The sequence below is a fragment of the Canis aureus genome, chromosome 20 (assembly GCF_053574225.1).
Source record: "Canis aureus isolate CA01 chromosome 20, VMU_Caureus_v.1.0, whole genome shotgun sequence".
Classification (NCBI taxonomy): Eukaryota; Metazoa; Chordata; class Mammalia; order Carnivora; family Canidae; genus Canis; species Canis aureus.
The window spans coordinates 29,864,648-29,885,703 of record NC_135630.1 but is presented as its reverse complement, the minus strand read 5'-3'; the positions used below and the strand labels follow the sequence as shown (position 1 = coordinate 29,885,703).

The 21,056-nt window shown below is 35.1% G+C and overlaps 1 protein-coding gene across 5 annotated transcripts in view; it reads right to left on the bottom strand.

The window, feature by feature from the left end:
* The window catches only part of MAP3K2 (mitogen-activated protein kinase kinase kinase 2), a 94,628-nt gene that overhangs the window by 31,955 nt on the left and 41,617 nt on the right, over nucleotides 1-21,056 (bottom strand). For 4 of the 5 annotated variants that reach the window (XM_077861286.1, XM_077861285.1, XM_077861289.1 and 1 more), the window contains exons 2-8: nucleotides 16,583-16,651; nucleotides 14,171-14,289; nucleotides 13,289-13,329; nucleotides 11,787-11,886; nucleotides 5,968-6,081; nucleotides 5,440-5,527; nucleotides 459-589 (exon numbers count right to left, since the gene is read on the bottom strand). In XM_077861286.1, coding sequence (XP_077717412.1) covers nucleotides 459-589; nucleotides 5,440-5,527; nucleotides 5,968-6,081; nucleotides 11,787-11,886; nucleotides 13,289-13,329; nucleotides 14,171-14,289; nucleotides 16,583-16,589 — 600 coding nt within the window. In that variant the 5' untranslated portion in view covers nucleotides 16,590-16,651. The remainder of the gene's footprint in view (nucleotides 1-458; nucleotides 590-5,439; nucleotides 5,528-5,967; nucleotides 6,082-11,786; nucleotides 11,887-13,288; nucleotides 13,330-14,170; nucleotides 14,290-16,582; nucleotides 16,652-21,056) is intronic. The other variant, XM_077861288.1, reaches the window with a different exon arrangement.

Here is a 21,056-nt window from a genome sequence, read left to right as displayed (position 1 = left end):
ACAACAGCCCCACTCAAACTGAGAATGACACCATGACTACCATATTGCTAAAACATTTAAAGATATTTTACAAAGTAGACAAACCTAAGCTTCACATAGTTAAATATCTGCAGTTTTACTGTATCTTTCTAATGTTAATTAAAAATCTGAATGTTAATCCCATGATTACAAACAAATGCATTTAATGAGCAAAATAAGAAAACCAGCCTTATTCCAGCTTTGTTTCTACATGAATACACAGAGGCACATGTAAGTGAGTTAGCATTTTCCTATGTTTTTTACTATTCTGTTCACTTAAGAAGGAAGATACGGACAGGATGGGAGGAAGAGGACACACGGGGACACGGACACACACACACACACACACACACACACACACACAAGACACCAGACAAACCACACAAATCCTATGACATCCTTTTAAATGAAATGAAAAATGACATCCAACTTTTGCTTACTTGGTCCATGCTCTCTGGAATGAACTCTCCTTCACTGTTGATACTGGTGAATGACCCATTCCGGGCAACTTGGTGTAATTCATCTGGAATGTATCCCGGGGGAGGGGAGCTTCTATCTCTACTAGTGGGACCTCAAAGGAAAAAAAATTATACAATTTTATAAATATCATTTGGGAACTAATTTTTGTTTCAATTAAATATATACACAGGATTTCTGGACCATAATACCAATAATTTCAGCTATTGAAATCCAGTTTTTATTAAAAGTTATCAGAACATTCATTTCTAAAAAAAAAAAAAAAAAGAACATTCATTTCTATAAATCTTCAAATGTATTTATACCTTTCTAAACTCCCAACCCTACTATAATTATTAACTTCACTGCAATATTTATTTATACTTACTAGGTAGTATGTTCCTCTAACTGCTGACAATGGCATTATGGGGCTGATACTATAATAAAGATTTTTAGATGCCACCACTTCTGAACTTCCAAGGGTCACTTTTACTTAGATATGTTACCCTTTAACAGAACATATGGAAGGCATCATAATGTAGTGGAAAGAATGTGGACTTTAGACCTGTTTAAATCTCAGTTCTAGTTATTTACCAACTGTATGTCTTTGGTTAAGTTACCCAATCCCCACAAACCCATTTCCTCATCTGTCAACATAAGACTAAACCCCTTCTCTTGTAGAGAACAAGCTTATGGTTGCCAGTGGGGAGGTGGATGTGGGGATGGATGAAACAGGTAAGGGGAATTAAGAGTACACTTATCTTGATGACTACTGAGAAATGTACAGAATTACTGAATCACTAAATTGTACACCTGAATCTAACATAACACTGTATGTTAATTATACTTGAATTTAAAAAATAGATTAAAAAATACATAAAGCCAGCACTCAGGGTAAACAAAGACTAAATCCTTCCTTTCCAAGGGCACTGTGATAGTAAAATTGTTCATACTGAACATATGCTATGACCATTTGGCTCCATCATGCTCTTTCCATTCCCTCTCCTTAACCTTTAGAAACCTAAAGTGAGATTACTGCTTAAATCACTTTTAAAAGGTCATATTAGAGTGTTTCCAAATTGGAATTCTGAATTTTATTCTTAGGTACTTTAAAATTAGATTTTATGACAAGCCAGATTCCTGGCATTTAAATTTCTTTACAGTTCAAAAAATCTAATATAGTTCATCTAACTAATCCCATTGTTTCTTATGAAACAATAATCCACTGTATTTTTAACCTGGCTTTATAGAAATAACGTTATGTTTATTAACACAGGTCTCTCCTTTTCTCTCAATATTTTGAAATTAAACAATTTTAAAAAAAGACATGGGGAAGTTATGTGAGCATTTAAGTTTGGGTCAGATTTAAAGCAAAAAGGCAAAAAAAAAACAAAAACAAAAACAAAAAACAAAATAAAGCAAAAAGGCTCTGCTTATAAAAAAGAAGTTGCTATAGGTATATGCCAGCATTTGTTAGTGGGGAGATAGGGAAAAAGAGAACAAAATAATTACCAAGAGATATGCACAGAAAAGATCAACTTTCTACTTGACTCTGAAATAATTAAGAACTCAGCTTCAGGCCAGGGGTTTACTTAAGCTTTGTAACAGCTATAATCACACTGTCCTAAGCATTTTCATTCCTTCCATATACCCTTCTTTATAAAAGAAGATCAATATACTCATTACTAAAAGGAGATAGGGAAGAAAAACTGCTATAAAGTTTCTTCAAAATCTGTTTACTTGATAACACATTTTTCTTTTATTTTAACTAAAGTCTAGTTGACACACAATGTTGTAACAGTTGCAGGTATACAACATAGTGATCTGACAATTCTAATGCTCACCACTGTTAAGTATAATTGGCATCATCATATGTTATTACAATATTACTGACTATATTCCCTACACTGTGCTTTTCATCTCTGTGCCTTATTATTTTATAACTGGAAGTTTGTGCCTCTTAATCCCCTTCACTTATTTTGTCCAAACCCCCAATCCCCTGACAACCACCAATTTGTTCTCTGTATCTTTCTGGTTTTTGGCTTGTTTATTCATTTGTTTTGTTTTTCAGATTCTACATATAAGTGAAATTGTATGGCATCTGTCTTTGTCTGACTTATTTCACTTAGCATAATACCTTCTAGGGTCCACCCGTGTTGCCGCAAATGGAATGATCTTATTCATTTTTATGGCTCAGTAATATAGCATTGTGTATATATTCCACATCTTCTTTATTCATTTATCCACAGACACTTATGTTGCATCATACCTTGGCTATTGCAAATAATGCTATAACAAACATAAAGATGTATTTATCTTTTCAAATTAGCTTTTCTTTGAATTTCTTCATATTTCATTTTCTTTACCAAAAGACACAAGATGCTCAACATCATTCCTCATCAGGAAAATGTAAATCAAACCACGATGAGATATCATCTCATACCTATCAGAATGGATAAATCAACAGCACAAGAAACAATAGCTGGAGAAAAAGGATGTAGAGAAAAAAGAACCTTCACGGGACAGTTGGATGCTCAGCGGTTGAGCGTCTGCCTTTGGCTCAGGGCGTGATCCTGGAGTCCCAGAATCAAGTCCTGCATCAGGCTTACTGAATGGAGCCTGCTTCTTCCTCTTCCTCTGTGTGTGTGTGTGTGTGTGTGTGTGTCTCATGAATGAATGAATGAATGAATGAATGAATGAATGAATAAATAAATAAATAAATAATCTTTTAAAAAAAAGATAAAGAACCTTCATGAACAGTTGGTGGCAATGTAAATTGGTGTAACCACTGTGGAAAACAGTATGGAGGTTCCTCAAAAAATCAGAAATTGAACTACCATATGACCACATAATTCCACTACTGAGTATTTATACCCAAAGATAACCCATTTTTCTTAACTTTTGTTGGTAACAGGTATGCCAATGCTACTGGTTGAGACCTCCACACCACAGCCTACACTCCTATTAAAATAATAAAAAGATAATAATAAAGAAAATAATTAAAAAGGTAACTGTCAATAAATATGGAAAAAAGATGATGGGTCATATCTATCAAAGCCATTCCAAGTGTAAAGTGCCAATAAAAGACCAACAGTTTTCTACTACATTACAATTTCTAGTTTCTTCTTATGCTAGCACTGAACTCAACCTGGAATATTTGCTAGCAGGACAAGAGTGAGGTATTCAGTATAGTTTTAATTCAAAATGAATTTAAAATGTCAGTTTAACTAATGCATTCGGCTTGTTCTAATGCAGCTACAGTGAACTGACAATTTTTTACTTTAAAATGATAGATACTAGGGCAGCCTGGGTGGCTCAGCAGTTTAGCGCCGCCTTCAGCTCAGGGCGTGATCCTGGGAACCTGGGATCGAGTCCCACATCAGGCTCCTTGCATGGAGCCTGCTTCTCCCTCTGCCTGTGTCTCTGCCTCTCTCTCTGTCCCGCATGAATGGATAAATAAAACCTTAAAAAAAAATGATAGATACTATAACATGATGAGGCAATGAAGAAAGAAGTGTATGTTTATTTTTTTTAAAGATTTTATTTATTTATTCATGAGAGACAGAGAGAGGGGGTGGAGGGAGAGGCAGAGACATAGGCAGAGAGAGAAGCAGGCTCCATGCAGGAAGTCCGATGTGAGACTCGATCCCAGGACTCCAGGATGGTGCCCTGAGCCAAAAGCAGACGCTCAACCACTGAACCACCCAGGCATCCCAGAAATGTTGTTTAATAACAGTCATGTTTTCTAGTTTGAAAAGCAAAATGTTCTTTAAAAGTATTCTTTCAATTTATTATCACAAGAATCCCACAATTTAAAGATAAGAACAAAGTTACTAGTCTCAAGTTAGAGAGCTGGAATTTGAATTCAGGTCTCCCTAATGTTCTTTCACCAAAATTCTAAACTATACTAAAATATATCTGAATGAAGATAAGCAATTTCTATTTTACTCGTATATCTCTGCTGCTCACATTTCCAGCATTTCTGAAACCAAAAGTAACACCTATGTAAGATATACACTTAGAAGGATGTAGTCATAAAATAGCTTCTTCTGAGGGCCAAAACAGAAGATGAAGAACAGATTTGGGGGTGGGGGGGTCCAACACACCAATTTAATCTTTTCTTTTGTTATTAAACAATCCTCTTTTATTCCAGTCTTAGATTCCCAACCATATCTCTTATTTTGCCCCTTCTGCTTCCTGCCCACTCCAGTCATGTTTCACTTCCTCTTCTACTTTTCCTTTTCAAATTCATCCCTCACATGTGTTTTCATGCTGTCTTTAACAATTCCCTTCATTGACTTATCTGTTAAAAAACATTTATACCAGCTATAAAAGCAATGTAATGCTTTTGTCATATAAAAATGCAGATTATCAATGTTTTACACTAACTGAAGAAGATCCACAGAACTGGGGAGTCAGAGCACCTCTGCCTTGCCCATACCTCTCTATTAGGCCTCCTTAAAAACAGTACAAAAGATCCATGGTTTCTTTGTACTACAAGCTTAATTTTAACAATCTCTTATTAATGATGAATACTGACTACTAATAAAGCAATAATCTGGAAACTCTTAATTCATTTTGATAGTACTACAATAACTAAAACTTAGAGAAAGGCTTATGAACTCAGTCCATCCAATTTAGTTTTAGCATATGAGAATTACTTCTTTTATTTCCGTCCCTTTAGTTTATTTGTACAATTAAAACCTCTTTGAGGTTTTACTTAAATTTGTTAAATATTACAATACCTTAGGTACATAAAGAAACCAAATATTTAAGTTGGAGATTGTCAATCTTGTAACACTTGACAAAACTTTTCAAAGGACCTCAGAAACTAGAACAGAGTGAGAAAAATTAGAGTAGAGGTAGACTGCTCTTTATGATGGTTATGTTTAGGTGTTACCCTACGTTAAAGGATTGAGAAGAAAATAAATTTCCCATTTATGGTTCAGACACTAGCATTCTTACCTATTATAGAAAGTCGCTTTTTCCTCTCTGCTCCAAATACTGTGTTATCCAAATCTTCTAGTGATGGTAATGGTTCTAAGTTAGTAGCCTACAAAGGAAAAAGAATGATTAATGCTATTCTTCCCCTTGGGGCTTCAAAAGGAATCCTTTTTCCTACCAAATACAACCTAGATATTCTATATTGTTTGTAGGTCTTATCAAATCTACTTTTTGAAATTTTAATTCCAGTACAGTTCTTCCCCAAGTTCTCAGTATTTCTATTATTTTCATATGTATAGTACATTATACTTATTTATAATTTTGGCTACATAGTTTTGAGGACAAGTATATTAAGCTAGCAATCCGATATGTAAGTTTACATTTCATTATACTGAAAAATATCAATGATTATAGAATGTAACTATGTTTCATATACTGACTTAGTATATATAGGCTATAATCCTAATAAATTATAAAATTATAAAAATAAATTAATCATAATAAAATTATAATTCTATAATCCTTGCTGAAAGAAATCTCAATTCATACCTGTGTACTTCCATTTATCACAAGTAATATCTTGAGGCTCTTCATATGAATACTACGATCCAGCAATTCCACAGCTTTGTCCAAGTCATCTTGGGTAGTTAATGGAATTACCAACTAAACAAAAATGAACACAGTGAATTATGTAACCATCTCACCAGATCAAGTCCTTGCAGGAACATCTCTATTACTATGGAATTACAAATTTCAAAATACTCTGGCTCTTTGATTTGTCATTGTAATGAAATTCTGAATGAATACGTGTATCTAGATCATTTCACTCTTCCAATCCTACTACCACTAAAATTATAGACCGGATACAGACAAAAACATTTTTGCTTTATTAATTAAATTCTTCTAGAAAACACATTTAAAGATTAATCTTCTAGGATACTCCCATAATGATGCAAAGTGTAGTAGAGTATCTTCATCCCAAAACAGCATTAAGGCACACACAAAAACTATATAAAATAAAGGTATCTTTCATCTGCATTCATGAAACTCACATTTTTCTCCACAGTAATTATGGATCTGCATTCTCAACTAATGTGCTTACCAACACCCCAAATACAATGAACATCTGTAGCAGCTGCCATGGAGGGGGCCACTAGCAGTGTACCTGCAATCTACAGTCCACATGGGGCTCCCATCTCTGACTCTGTGACTTGACTGCTACACTCTAAACAAACTAAATGGGTCAGCCATCCAAAGTAAATGCTAAATGTGGATATATGTTTTCACTAGTTCTCTCATGGATCAGACGTTATAAAGGACAAAAGCAGGGATGCCTGGGTGGCTCAGTGGGTTAAGCAGCTGACTCCTGATTTCTTTTTTTTTTTTTTTTTTAATTATTTATTTATTTATGATAGTCACACAGAGAGAGCGAGAGAGGCAGAGACACAGGCAGAGGGAGAAGCAGGCTCCATGCACCGGGAGCCCGACGTGGGATTCGATCCCGGGTCTCCAGGATCGCGCCCTGGGCCAAAGGCAGGCGCCAAACCGCTGCGCCACCCAGGGATCCCTGACTCCTGATTTCGACTCAGGTAATGATCTCAGGGTCCTGGGATTGAGCCCTGCGTCAGGTTCCACACTCGGTAGGGAGTCTGCCTGACGCTTCTCTTTCCCTCTCTCCCTCCGCCACCACACCCACTCAGGTGTGTGCACACTTGCTCTCTAAAATAATTTTTTGAAATAAATAAAGGACAAAAGCAGCTAAGAAGTCTATGAGAAAGCATGACCTACACAACTTAAGAAAATCAAAACTTTTTAAAATGTAAACTTAGTAGCTAAAGACAACTGTCAATAATCTTCACTATGTATTCCAACTCATTGAAGGATGGACAGAATAAAAACAAATGAACAGATTCCATACCTATTACCCTGCTCTAATTAAATAGTATAGAAGCCTTCAAATGTAAATACCTAGTTAGTTTGGGGTTCTCTACAGTATAAATTCCTTGAGGACAATGACACTAATAGTTGATACAGAGCATGGCAAAGAGCAAACGCTTGGTAAGTACCGTTTAATGGATATCATAAGATTAAAAACTTCATCTGCAACTAAACCCACTAAGCTGCCATGGTTGCATTCTCTGCAGATTTCTTTTTGGAAAACAGTCCTTGTTTTAACAAAGGCTACCAAACACAAAAAATGTGGATTCTGGACTAATGTGAATTCTATCCTGAAATCCATTTAAATTCACTTACTGTGTATTATACACTTACTGTGTATTAAATTCACTTACTGTGACATTATACTGTGACGTTATACTGATTTCTTTTGTAGCTATTTTTGTTGTTTTGTACTATTCTGACTTACCTACTAACCAGGCCTTTTTTTCCCTTCTATGGGAATACTTTTTCTTTTTTTTTTTTTTTAAGATTTTAAGATTTTGGGGATCCCTGGGTGGCGCAGCGGTTTGGCGCCTGCCTTTGGCCCAGGGCGTGATCCTGGAGACCCGGGATCGAATCCCACATCGGGCTCCCGGTGCATGGAGCCTGCTTCTCCCTCTGCCTGTGTCTCTGCCTCTCTCTCTCTCTGTAACTATCGTAAATAAATAAAAATTAAAAAAAAAAAAAAAAGAAGTTCTTAAAAAAAAAAAAAGATTTTAAGATTTTATTTATTCATAAGAGACAAAGAGAGAGAAAGAGAGAGACAGAGACACAGGCAGAGGGAGAAGCAGGCTCCGTGCAGTGAGCCCGACGTGGGACTTGATCTCCAGGATCACACCCTGGGCGGAAGGCGGCTCTAAACCACTGAGCCACCTGGGCTGCTCGAGAATTTTTTTCTAATAAAAAAAAAGAGTATTAACTGTTTGGTATCACAGAATAAGCATAAAGGAAAAAAATATCGTTTCATTTTCCTTTTAATTATGAACCATATTAGTACATCTTGTTATTTTTAATATTCTTTTAAATTGTATTTTAAGTACTAGAAAACATTTTAAGGCACTGATTATTTTTTTTCCAGTTTTTCCCTTGAAGAGAAAACCAGTTACTTCACACATTTATTAATAATTGGATTGTTTACTTCTCCAAGATACTATTGCTTTTGGGAAGGAAAAGACACTAGTTTAAATCACAGTAACAAAATATTAACATTAGTGATTCCGTTCTTCCTGAGTTTGCTAATGTGAAATCTGGACATTCTGGAGGAGGATGTAGATTGGTAGCTTGGATTACTGCCTACAGTTTTGATGTGATCCCTTGTATGTTCTAATGTTACCTATTATCAATTTTAACAATGAGGACTAAGAGTCCAGAACAAGTCTCAGCTTGTCTAAATTACGTTAAATAAATCACACAATATTTTCCTGCTTAATGAATTCATTTCAGCCTCTTTCATGAAATCTACTTCCTTCTGCCTTAATATTGATGCATTAGTTGTTAGTTGATATAAATCCTTTCTGGAAACTAAAAACTGAGTCCAAAAACCCATTAAATAGAACCTAAATTTGAGAGAAATGACTTATTTGTGTGACTTTACACAATGAAATATAATAGTCCATAAAAAGATTTTCCTCCTCTAATCATCTAAAATGAGAAAGATCTTAGAAAATTCACTTACCTTGCCTGAACATCCTCACAACCATCCCCCATGACAACACACACACATACTTGACACTATTAGATAAAGAGGAGCCCAATTACCAAACCTAACCAATCCCAGCTTAAATTTCCTCATTGTTTCAATTCTGGAAAACTTTAACAAACTTTAAACAAAGTTTAAAGAATAATGGTTCTCTTAGAACACAGGGATTTATACTATGCTGGAAAAAAAATATAGAATTGGGTAATAACATAAATGAGTTTTGCTTGTCACAGGTCCACAAAACTAATAGACTCTATAAGCTTTTTCCCAGTACCCACACTGTGGAAGGGCATGCATTGGGTTTGTCATGGTTAACTCACAGAATCTTTAACTTGCAAGCAATTTTAAACAACATAATCTTACCCTAATGTCTCTTCTACCACATTCCTGCCAAGATGCCACCCATACATAATGGCAGAACCACTCACCAGAAATCCTTCAGAAAGCATGAGAAAAAGAAACTGAAAATGGAGAAACTTTCCAATTTTTAGAAAATGGGAGAAGGTCCTGAAACTACAGATCAGTTAGCTTGATGTCAATCCTCAAGAAAACTCTAGAAAAAATTATATAAACAAAATGGGAGACCTCAGAAAAGAAAAGGCAATTCTAGGAGCTAGAACATATACAACATGAACAAGTTATGTCAAGCTAGCCTCATTTTTCTTGATAGACCTACTAGACTGGTAATCAAGTCAATATTGTAGTCTTAATGTATTTTGGCATTTTAAAGTTTTCCATCATATAATTTTAGACCAAACAAAAACAAAGATATACCTGGTTCCCCTAAAATCATACCATGAAATAAAGAATCAAATTCAAGCCTGTTTATACAGGAAAAGGTTCAACAAAACACTGGTAGGGGAATGGGGAAGACAGGGGAGAAGGCCCATAAAGAGTGTGTTATCCAGCAAGTTACTACTATGGTTAGTGGAACCAATCCATCCCCACTTCCCATCCCATCCTTGAGTCTCATTCCCATCACGCCCCTGGCACCCCCACCTGTACTTGAGCATAGGTCCTACAACTGTACCTCTGAAAAGCCCTCAGAGCCTAAGGCGCTGGCAGCTGGAAATCAGGCCAGCACAACAGAAATAGTAAGTGCCAATACAATAGGGCCAGGCAACAAGACGTGTTCATGGCTAATTGAAAACCCAAAAAGTATTGAAAAAATAAATAATGTTAATGAAAAAATAAAATGTTAAGGTATTACTATAGTATGATACTCATCACTTTGTTCGGGGATAATATTTGTTTGGATATAGATTTTTACTTTATCAAAATATTTTCTGCTTTCAGCTGTAAGTGGTTTCTCTAGACAAACTACATTTACATATTTTTTACTTTAAATTAGTAATAATTCATTTGAAAATCTAGTATTTGAAAATATTTTATTTGCACAATTCTTTAACATTTGCAAAGCACTTTCACGTTTTCTCCAGTTAATTTCTAGTAAGCTCTCTACCTTTCTTCATTCCCATTAGCATTTTTTTCTATTCCTAAACATATTAGTCTTTTCGTCTTAGGATCTCTGTAGGCACTGTTCTCAGCTGCTCTCTCTACCAGCAATGTTCTTCTCCTCAAACCTTTTGCAAGTCTGACTACTTTAAGTCTCAGTAATGAAATAATGAAATATTACAACCTCAGTTCTTCCTTAGTATTATCTAAATCTGTTTAGACACCTACTGTCTTGCCTTTATTCTTCTTAATGATATTTTATGCATGTCCTTAAAAGAACTTCATATATTTGAACTCATCATTTAATTGCCTGCTTCTACCGTAAGTCTATAAACTTCTTGTAGGGTGCATCTCATAAATCACAGCATTATGCCTGGCAAATTCAACAAGTATTTTCTGAGGAAAACAAGAACAAATTAACTGATCACTAAATTGTCCCTGAAAATTTCAAAATTCAAGATCTTGAGATCTCATAGGATCTGAAAGAAACCTCAGAGATTATCTCATCCAATCTGAATTTTGCAGAAAGTTCAAAAGAGGATTTTCCAGAACACAGAGCTCCTCATTGCCAGAGCAAGCCCTTAAATTTACACGTACTGACTCACAAACATAAACATAATGATCTAATCAGGTCCTAACCAACACAAAAATTTCTTTAAAGTTTTAACTAAACTATCTACCAAAGCTCTGTTGTCTCTACAGCCAAGTGTAGAGTATAAGAAAAAAAGTTCATCAAAAAGTACAGAGTTATAAGAAAACATAAATAAGCAGCAAGTTTTTTAAAAAAGATTTCATTTATTTATTGAGAGAGAGACAGAGAGAGCGTATACCACACACGTTCACACACGTGGCAAGTGGGGAGAGGAGCAGAGGCAGAGGGTGAGGGAAAGAATCTCCAGCAGATTCCCCATCCAGCGGGGAGTCTGACTCAGTGCTCAATCTCACAAGCCTGAGGTGACCACCTGAGCCAAAATCAAGAATTGGACACTTAACTGACTGAGCCACCCAGGTGCCCCAGCAGCAAACTTCTAAGTAATACATATATTTCCTCCTTCGATATATTCTTATTCAATTATTTGCATAGTAGCACCTATAAATACTTTCCACAATGGAAAAAATACATTTCACTTAAATTTACAGCTTTACTTGTACTATTTTATTTCTCTAACATACCACATCCTTATTAATCCCTAAATAAACATTCCTAAAATAATCTCTTAAATGAACATAGTACTTTCCAAAATAACAGCTACTGAAAATTAAATTGTATGTTTACCTCATTATTGGTATAATGGAGATCCATAGACTGTCCAAAGGCAATTTTAGCCTTAGATCTCAGATCTTCCAGTTTAACTGGTCTGGAGAACTGAAGGATTCTGCATAAACAGAATTTAAAGAGAATTAATTTTCCTAGACATAGTTAAATAAGATAACATACTTGTAACAGTTATCTCTTGGATAGAGAAACACAAAATTAGGTCTGAAACTATTAAATGAATATTAAAAAGCAATTGTAAAATGATCATTGAAGAAAGTGATTAAAACTAAAGTTTAGTTAAGTATAAACTAACTTAAGTATAAACTAAGTATAAACTAACATAAGTATATCACCTATGTGATACCTATATAACGGAATGCAATGAAACTGTTAAAAAGAATAAAGTTCCTCTTTGTGGGTTTAAATTTTGATTTCTGTACCCTTATCAACTCAACATTTTTGAGCACCTACATGTAAAGATATTCCCCAAATAAATATTTTTTTAATTAAAAATTTGCAATTCTAGTATTTTCTTCCTATGCTACGAAGGATTAGCCTATGTCTCCCTGGGGAGCACACACCTAAGCTTGGAGATTACTAAACTGTAAACTTTGTAAGGGGGAGGGACCATGTCTGTTTTGCTCACGTTATTCCTTCAAGGCCTGGTACTTACAGTACTTAATAAATACTGCTCAGTGAATGGAAAAAAACTGAAGAAATATATCCATAAAAGAACAATAAGTAGGGTAAAAGTAGATTGAACAACTGGATGGTATATATGGTATACCCCATTTTTTACAGACATCTCTATGTAAAACAGTTTTACATCTTTAGGTTATATGACTTATGAGCCTTTTTAAAGTCCTTAAAATAGATAGCTCTTTCATTAAATGAATGTAATCAGACACTAATAACAGAAATGAAATCCCACCTTCAACTCCTATTAGGCCTTGTTAGCAATTTTGTTGTCAACCACCACCACCACCACCACCACCCTTCACCACTGCACTAAGATACAGATACCCAGTGGAAGGTTAGACTTATCCCTATGCTAATTAATTTATAGCCACCATTCCAACTTATCTTCCTCAGTGTTACTAAGTAAATACATGTCATATGATTGAGGTCTATTGAATCAAAATTATGAATGTTAATTCCATGTACATAAGTTCTATACAAAATCTGAAAAAAAAATCTGAAGGGATGATATAATTATAATATGGAGAAATATATTTACTTTCCCCTGAGTAAAAATAACAGGAAATGATAATATTTAAAGGCTGCATTATGCAATGACCTTTTTACTTCCCAAAATAAAAACATTAATTGCTCCTAATGTTTAGCCTAAATTTTGAGATTCTATTTTAAATATATGTTATACATTATGAAGCACTATTCTATTCTATTCTCAATTTGTAAGCCATGAACCTCCACTAAAGTCCACAAAAAGCCTCTAATGGCTTTAATTATGATTCATTTGATTAAATCAAGAAACTGATATGTAATATTTCTTTCCTTACCTTTTTTCCCCTCTATGTTCAAATTTGACTCGAACATCATTCTGTAAGAAAATGATAAATCATTTCAGAGATCAGATAAAATTTCTAGAATTTCTAGGTCTTTTTTTTCTTAGTCACTCTTTTTTTTTTTTCCTTAGTCACTGATTAAAGATAGTGTGGAAGGAAAGGAGACTTCATTTTCAGTGTGAACTCCAATCAACTGATAGTGTCTGCCAAAGAGCTGATATGAGAATTGTGTTGCTAAACCTGAGCTGAAAGCAAAGAGCACCAAGATCTCTCAGTGTTAGCACCATGGGTATGTGATACTTGCTAATCCTATTAGAGGGAAATGTAGGATATTATATTCCCACTTTCTGTGTTGATCATCCCAAACTTTATAAAAATCAAAATGACGCTCATTTGCAAATAGACTATTTTTAAATAAAAACAATTTGTTTATCCTATTTTTTATTTTTTTTTTTATGATAGTCACAGAAAGAGAGAGAGAGAGAGAGAGAGAGAGAGGCAGAGACATAGGCAGAGGGAGAAGCAGGCTCCATGCACCCGGAGCCCGACGTGGGATTCGATCCCGGGTCTCCAGGATCGTGCCCTGGGCCAAAGGCAGGCGCCAAACCGCTGCGCCACCCAGGGATCCCCACAATTTGCTTATCTTAAGTGCTTTAAGAATGGATGAAATATCAGCATTAGAGAGCAGCTACCACATTAAATGAAACTCTACCATTTTTAAAAATGCCCATCTGTTTGGAAAAATGTATGACAAACAACAAAATATCTGACTCAAAAGCTAGACTTAAACCTTAACAAACCGTCTATAAGATCAAGATATTCAGGACAAAGAACTTATATAACAATATGTATTTATTAAAATATTAAAACAAATACCTGCTTTGTTGGTGATGAAGACTTTGTTTTTCTGGTTTCCTGTAAAGATAATGCTGGTCGACTGGCTTTATGAAGAACAGCCAAATCTTGCATGATTGAGTTCAAAGCTTGCTGATCATCTAGGCATTTTCAAAGTAACATAAACACAGAATTGTAATTTCAATATGTATTTATCATAGATATTAAACACAAAGCTGATCATGAAATTTAATGCAAAATACAATACATTAACACAAAAAATGCCTCTAGCACATTTTCAATGCCTACACTTATTTTGGTGAAATAAAATTTTAATTATTTAAAAACTGAAGACAAGTAACATTAAAACTGCACTAGACTGGGATCCCTGGGTGGCGCAGCGGTTTGGCGCCTGCCTTTGGCCCAGGGCGCGATCCTGGAGACCCGGGATCGAATCCCACGTCGGGCTCCCGGTGCATGGAGCCTGCTTCTCCCTCTGCCTGTGTCTCTGCCTCTCTCTCTCTCTGTGACTATCATAAATAAATAAAAATTAAAAAAAAAAAAACTGCACTAGACTGAAGCATTCGCATCACACTAGGTGTGACACAGGCAAGATAAAGTCATTCTGATTCTTTTAACAATGTAACATCCTAGTATATGTGTTAAAACAGCCCCATCATAACAAGTTACTTTCTGTGACTCCTTAATAAAACATCAACAGAACATCTAAAAGTTTAAGCAAGTGGGGTAGGGGAAAAAGACTTTCATCATTATTTGGCATTTATGTTCAAAGTACAGAATTCCTATTAGAGTTTTTCATCAGTACTTCAAGTCAGAAACAAAAAGCTTTATCTGTGGAAAATGACCTACTGATATTTGGAAGTGTTTTCTTTAACTTCCTCACCATAAAGTTCAACAAGACTACACACATTTAACAGACTATTTAACAATCTCAGCCAGTAACAACTTAAAAGGTAAAAATGTAAGTAAAACACATTCCTTAGAAAAAAAAGCAGTGAATCCATAAAACTGAGTGAAAGGATCATGAACCATGAACTTTTTAATTTCTTCCAAATATATCAAAAATTTCTGACTATAAGCATTAATCTCCTAGTAATACCAATTACATGCTCTCTGGAAAAGGTAGGGATGATTTAATTGATTTTCATTAGTAAATCAATTCTACTAATGATAATCAGCAAATGATCAACAAAGGAATTGAGGGGCTTTTACAGCTTACATTTTAAAATTTACTGTTCTGGTGATGAATAATTTATGTTTCAGAGTAGTAATAATTAAAACATACTTTATCTTGTAAGGAGAAATCACTAAAAAGAATGTAGCAATTCAATGGCTTCATCAGCCCTTCAAACACACAAATAGCTGACTTCTCTAATGTATTAATTTTTTATAAGACTCAATATATTCTGTCCTATAATGAAATTATTTGTATATTAAAATTAAAGTTAATGATGCCACAAGTTTATTAATAAATGCCATGTTTAGAGAAAATATTATAATCCCTCATAAACTATTTTTTGTAAAATAAAATTTTATCATGTTAGCTTCGCCAAATAGCAACTGAGCCAATTGGGTATAATGTAATCACAAAGTGTGTTCTGTCCACAGGTCTAAGCCAGACCATGTCATTTATTGATAAAAATAAGTCTGCCCTTAGGGGAAAAAAATAAGCTGAGAATGATCTCAATTAGAATAAAATTATCTCATATAACCTTCTTAAGAAAGATAAGATCCTTAATCTTACACTGGGGAGAGGGGAACTCTAATACTTAAACATATGTATTCATGTTCTAATTATTTTCTTCATTAGGAAAAATTTAAACACTTGAATTTAGGTCTTTTCTCATGTCTAACATCACAGCACCAAAATAAATGCCTGGCTTAAATCTCTTATCACATTTACATATACCAATTTCCTTGTTTTAAAAAAATGAGTATACTTTTTCTATCATAGATATAAAAAAAGAGGACCATATGAATAAATAACTTCTTAGTGAGATGACATGTAAACAAAGGGCAATTTAAAAGTCAGGTTTCTTTATCTAGTATTCTCTCTGGATATCAGACTCTAAGTAAGTCCCAATCCATCTTAGCAGTTTATTTTGAATGTCCCTATTAGGATATCCTGCATGAAACAGTCATTCCAAATCTGTACGTTAACTCAAAAAGTGCTCTAACTGAAAAGCTATTAAGTAAATAAATATAAAACATTATGTAAGTCTACCACATCTTAAAACTTCTTTATAAAAATGTCATACACGTGAAGAAAAATTTTTCTTCCCCATTTTATCCTTTAATTACAAACAAAAGGGAACCCTGTTGGGACCCTTCTCACTTCTGAGAGCTTTCTCTGTATCTTTACTTAATAAACTTTTATCCCTTTACTCAAAAATTAATTAATTAAAATAAAATAGTAAGAGACAAAAAACTCACCCATCATGGCAACCAGCTCAACAATTTGAAAATTAGGAAAATGGTTCTTCCATCAGCATTCTTTACTGCCTTAGGAGGAAAAAATGAATATATCAGAAATTAAAAAAAAAAAAACAGAAGGGGCAAACAAAAAAAATCAAAATAAATAACACTAATGAGAATAATACAGTATTAATACTTTACACATTGTGCTGGGAGAAGTGCTTTATTTCTGCAAGATACTCCACTCCATTACTGAGAATGAACTAAGGATCATTATTACACCATATTAAATTTAACTCAGTATTTTTCGGGCTCTTGTCTATCTAAGCTAGAAAAAGAATTTTTCAAAGTCAAAAATCTTTTTATCTCCCCCCACCAAGTCAAAAATCTCTTCTTTTTTAATTAAAATATTTTATTTATTTATTTGAGAGAGAGAGCAGGGGGAGAAGCAAAGGAGGATGGAGAAGGAGGCGGAAAGAATCTTAAGCAGACTCCATGCAGAGCCCAATGCCGGGCTTGATATCATGAGATAATGACCTAAGCCAAAACCAAGAGTTGGAGACTCAATTGACTGAGCAACCCAAGCACCCCAGCAAAGTCAAAAATCTTGAGAAATAACCCAATAAACTCAAATTCCTACAGGGCAACTATAAAAATGAGTGGAAAAGGTCACATTCAGAGACAAAAAAAGGAGAACATCAACTAAAAATAGAAAAGATCCACAAAATTTCTCTCTTCCATAAAAGAAAAAATTGTCAGAATCAACATTTTCAGAACCCTGGAATTACCCAAAGGCTTGCAGCAATATGGGCAGCATTTAAGAATCTTGGTAAAAAGAGTCTCTAACTTTTTCTATTCCTATCTCTCACCCTTATCCCCAGCTCCAAAACAGCAATGTAAACCATGAAAATAAGCAGGTTGACTGCCCCTGGAGAGGGCAGAATGGAACTAGAACTTCTTCAGTCTGATTCCCCAAAAAATGTCATATGACCTATCTAGCAGTTGGCCAGTAGACCCAAGAAAGGCTGACTTTATTTAACCTGACTCAAAATTCTTCCATTGCAAAGAGCTTGGAGTGTTTGTTGAATCCCACCAAGAGTGGGGCACCTGGGTGGCCCAGTGGTTCAGTGTGATCCTGGGGTCCTGGAATTGAGTCCTGCATCAGGCAACCTGCGGGAAGCATGCTTCTCCCTCTGCCTATGTTTCTGCCTCTGTTCTCTCATGAATAAATAAATACAATCTTTGAAAAAAAAGAAAGAAAGAAAGGGAAAGCAAGCAAGCTTCCAAGAGCAACTGCTGCATATCTCAACCATCTGAGAAAGGGGAGAACTGTTGGGGCAAACAATAGGTTTTAGACAAGTTGAGGAATGAGATTTCAGTAAGGACCTCTGAATAGCTCCAACAGATTCCTGGGACTCTAGAAGTCACACAAATGTCCAGAACTGTTGCATAATCAAGAAAGGCCAAAGAAGGCCATAGGCTTTCACTTGACAATTAAACCAACTGAGGATTCTTCAGTGACCACACACAACACAAAATATAAACTTAAAAAAAAATCAGTGCCCCAAAGTCACTAAAGAAATAAAAACAATAAACAAAAAACAGTGGGGTAGGAGGAGAATCTGAGTTCCAGGGATGACACACTATTTTTTCAAAAATTGTAAGATATATAAATATAGCATGACCTATACACAAGGGAGAAAAAGCAATCAGTGGAAACTGACCCTGAGGGAGCTCAAATGTTGCACTAACTAGACAGATTAAATCAGCTATTTTAAATATTTTCAAAGAACTAAGGAGGCCATGACTAAAAACTAAAGAATGTATGAAAATGATGACTCATCACACAGAATATAAATAAAAAGCCAAAATTTTTAAAAAGGAACCAGACAGAAATTTCAGAGTTGGAAAATATCTGAAACCAGTATGCACACCAATATATGCATAATGGATTCTCAAAAGAGGGGAAAAATAAAGAGGCAGAAAGAAGAATATTTAAAAAATAGTGAAAAACTTCCCAAATTTAGTGAGAAACAATGTACACATCCAAGAAGCTCAACAAACTGCAAGTAGGATAAAATCAAAGTTATCCACACGTAGACACATCACAAACTATTGAAAGATGAAGAATCTCAGAGCAGCAAGAAAGAAGGAACTCATCATGTAAAAGGGTTGCTCAACCCATTGTTGATAATAAGGCAGAAAGCAGTGGGTAACATTCAGAGTGCTGAAAGAAAAAGATTACCAAGCAAGAATTCTATATCTAGTAAAACCACTCTGCAAAACTGAAAGCAAAATTAAAACATTCCAACATAAATAAACACAGAGAATTCATTACAACTGGAGTTTCCCTGTAATACAAAAGGATGGGGATCCCTTGGTGCCTCAGTGGTTTAGCGCCTGTCTTCAGCCCAGGGCATGATCCTGGAGTCCTGGGATCGAGTCCCACATCAGACTTCCTGCATGGAGCCTGCTTCTCCCTCTGCCTGTGTCTCTGCCTCTCTCTCTCTCTGTTTCTCATAAATAAATAAAATCTTTTTAAAAATACAGAAGGAGTCCTTCAGGTTGAAATATAAAGGATACTAGACAGTAAATCGAGTTCACATGAAGAAAGAGCACCAGGAATGGTAATTACATATCTAAAAAGACCACAAAACGTGTTGTTTCTTTTCATTTCTTCTATATGTGAACACTGTGTATACAAAAGCCATCCCAAAGATGTCCACATGTCATTTCCTAGAACATTTGCATATATATTACCTTACATGGCAAAAGGAACTTTGTAGATAAGATACATTAACAAATTTAAGATGAGAGGATTACCTTGGATTATTTGGTCAGACCTAACATAATCACAGGGATCATTATAAATAAAGGAATAAGGAATAAGCAGGAAAGTGAGTGTCAGAGTGATGTTGCATAAGAAAAGTTGACCATTGTTGGCTTGGAAGATGGAATGGGATAGCCATGAGCCAATGAATACAGGAAATTGCTAGAAGGAAGGAGAGGCAAGAAAAATGGATTTTCCCCCAGAGCCTCCAGAAGGAATATAGCAATGCTGACACCTTGGTTTTAGCCCAGTGAGACTCATATTGGACTTCTGACTTCCAAAACTAATTGTTCTAAGCCACTAAATTTGTGGTAATCTGTTATAGCATGTGTAGTGAGTATTTAAGACCACACTCAATTTCTATGACTTGCTAAAGAACTCAACAGACTCAGCAATATAGTCATACTGACAAGCTATAATTTATTAAGGCAAAAGGATACACAGCAAAATCAGCAAAGGGAAACGGCACACAGGGCAAGGTCCAGGGAAGGTCAGGGCTAGCTCTTAAGAATCTTTTAAAAATAGAGTCACAAAGGATATACTTAATTCCTCCTCCTCTCCACCCAGAAATGAGTTAAGACAACACATGGAAAATGTTGCCAACCAGGAAAAATTAGAGACTCAGCACCCAGGGTTTTATTATGAGCTGATCAATAGGTACCCTCTGCCTACCACATACCAAAATTCCTCACAGAAGAAAAGCAGACATTCAGCATAAACTATATTGTTTGTATAAGCAGCTTAGGCACAGTGAGCCATTCTTATCAGTTAGGCAGGTGTAGACCTAATAAGTTCTCAGATGCTAGCCAAGGGTGGACCTCTTAAGCAGTCCATTCTAAGTATATGCAGTGAGGCCTGCTATGTTAATTCTTTTCTACACAAGCAACAACAAAAAATACACAGGTTTAAAGAAACTGCATAAAACAATAACATGAAGTGTTTTGTTAGTACACAACATATAATAATTTGTATAACAATAATAGTACATAGAAAAGAATTAAGTTATATAAAAGTGTATATATGCCTCTTAAGTTGATATGAACCCAAATTACATTGCTTTAAGTTATTAACTTTAATAACAAATCAACTCTAAAATTTAAAAAGTTACAAAAGAAACAGAAGAATTAAATTAGCATACTAGAAAATATCTAACATGAAAGAAAGCAGTAATAGAAAAATGAGGAACAAAAAACCCCCGTAACACACATAAAACACAAATACAAAGTAGATGTAATTCTACCCATGTGTAATTACATTAAATGCAACTGGATGAACAAACTATTTAAGGAATAGGGATTAGCATAAAAGATTAAAAAAACACTGATCCAACCACCATATGCTGTCTACCACAGACACACTTCAGACTCAAAGACAAAATAGGTTGAAAGGAAAAGGATGGAAAAAGATATACTACGCAAGCAGGAGTCAGAAAAGACCTGCAGTGATACTTCTTTTGTTTTTAATTTAAAGATTTTATTTATTCATTAGAGAGAGAGAGAGAAACGATAGACAGACAGACAGATGCAGACTCCATGCAGGGAGCCTGATGCGAGACTCGATCCCCGGTCTCCAGGATCACGCCCTGGGCTGAAGGCAGGCGCTAAACCACTGAGCCACCCAGGGATCCCCAATACTTCTATACTAATAGAAGACAAAATGGAA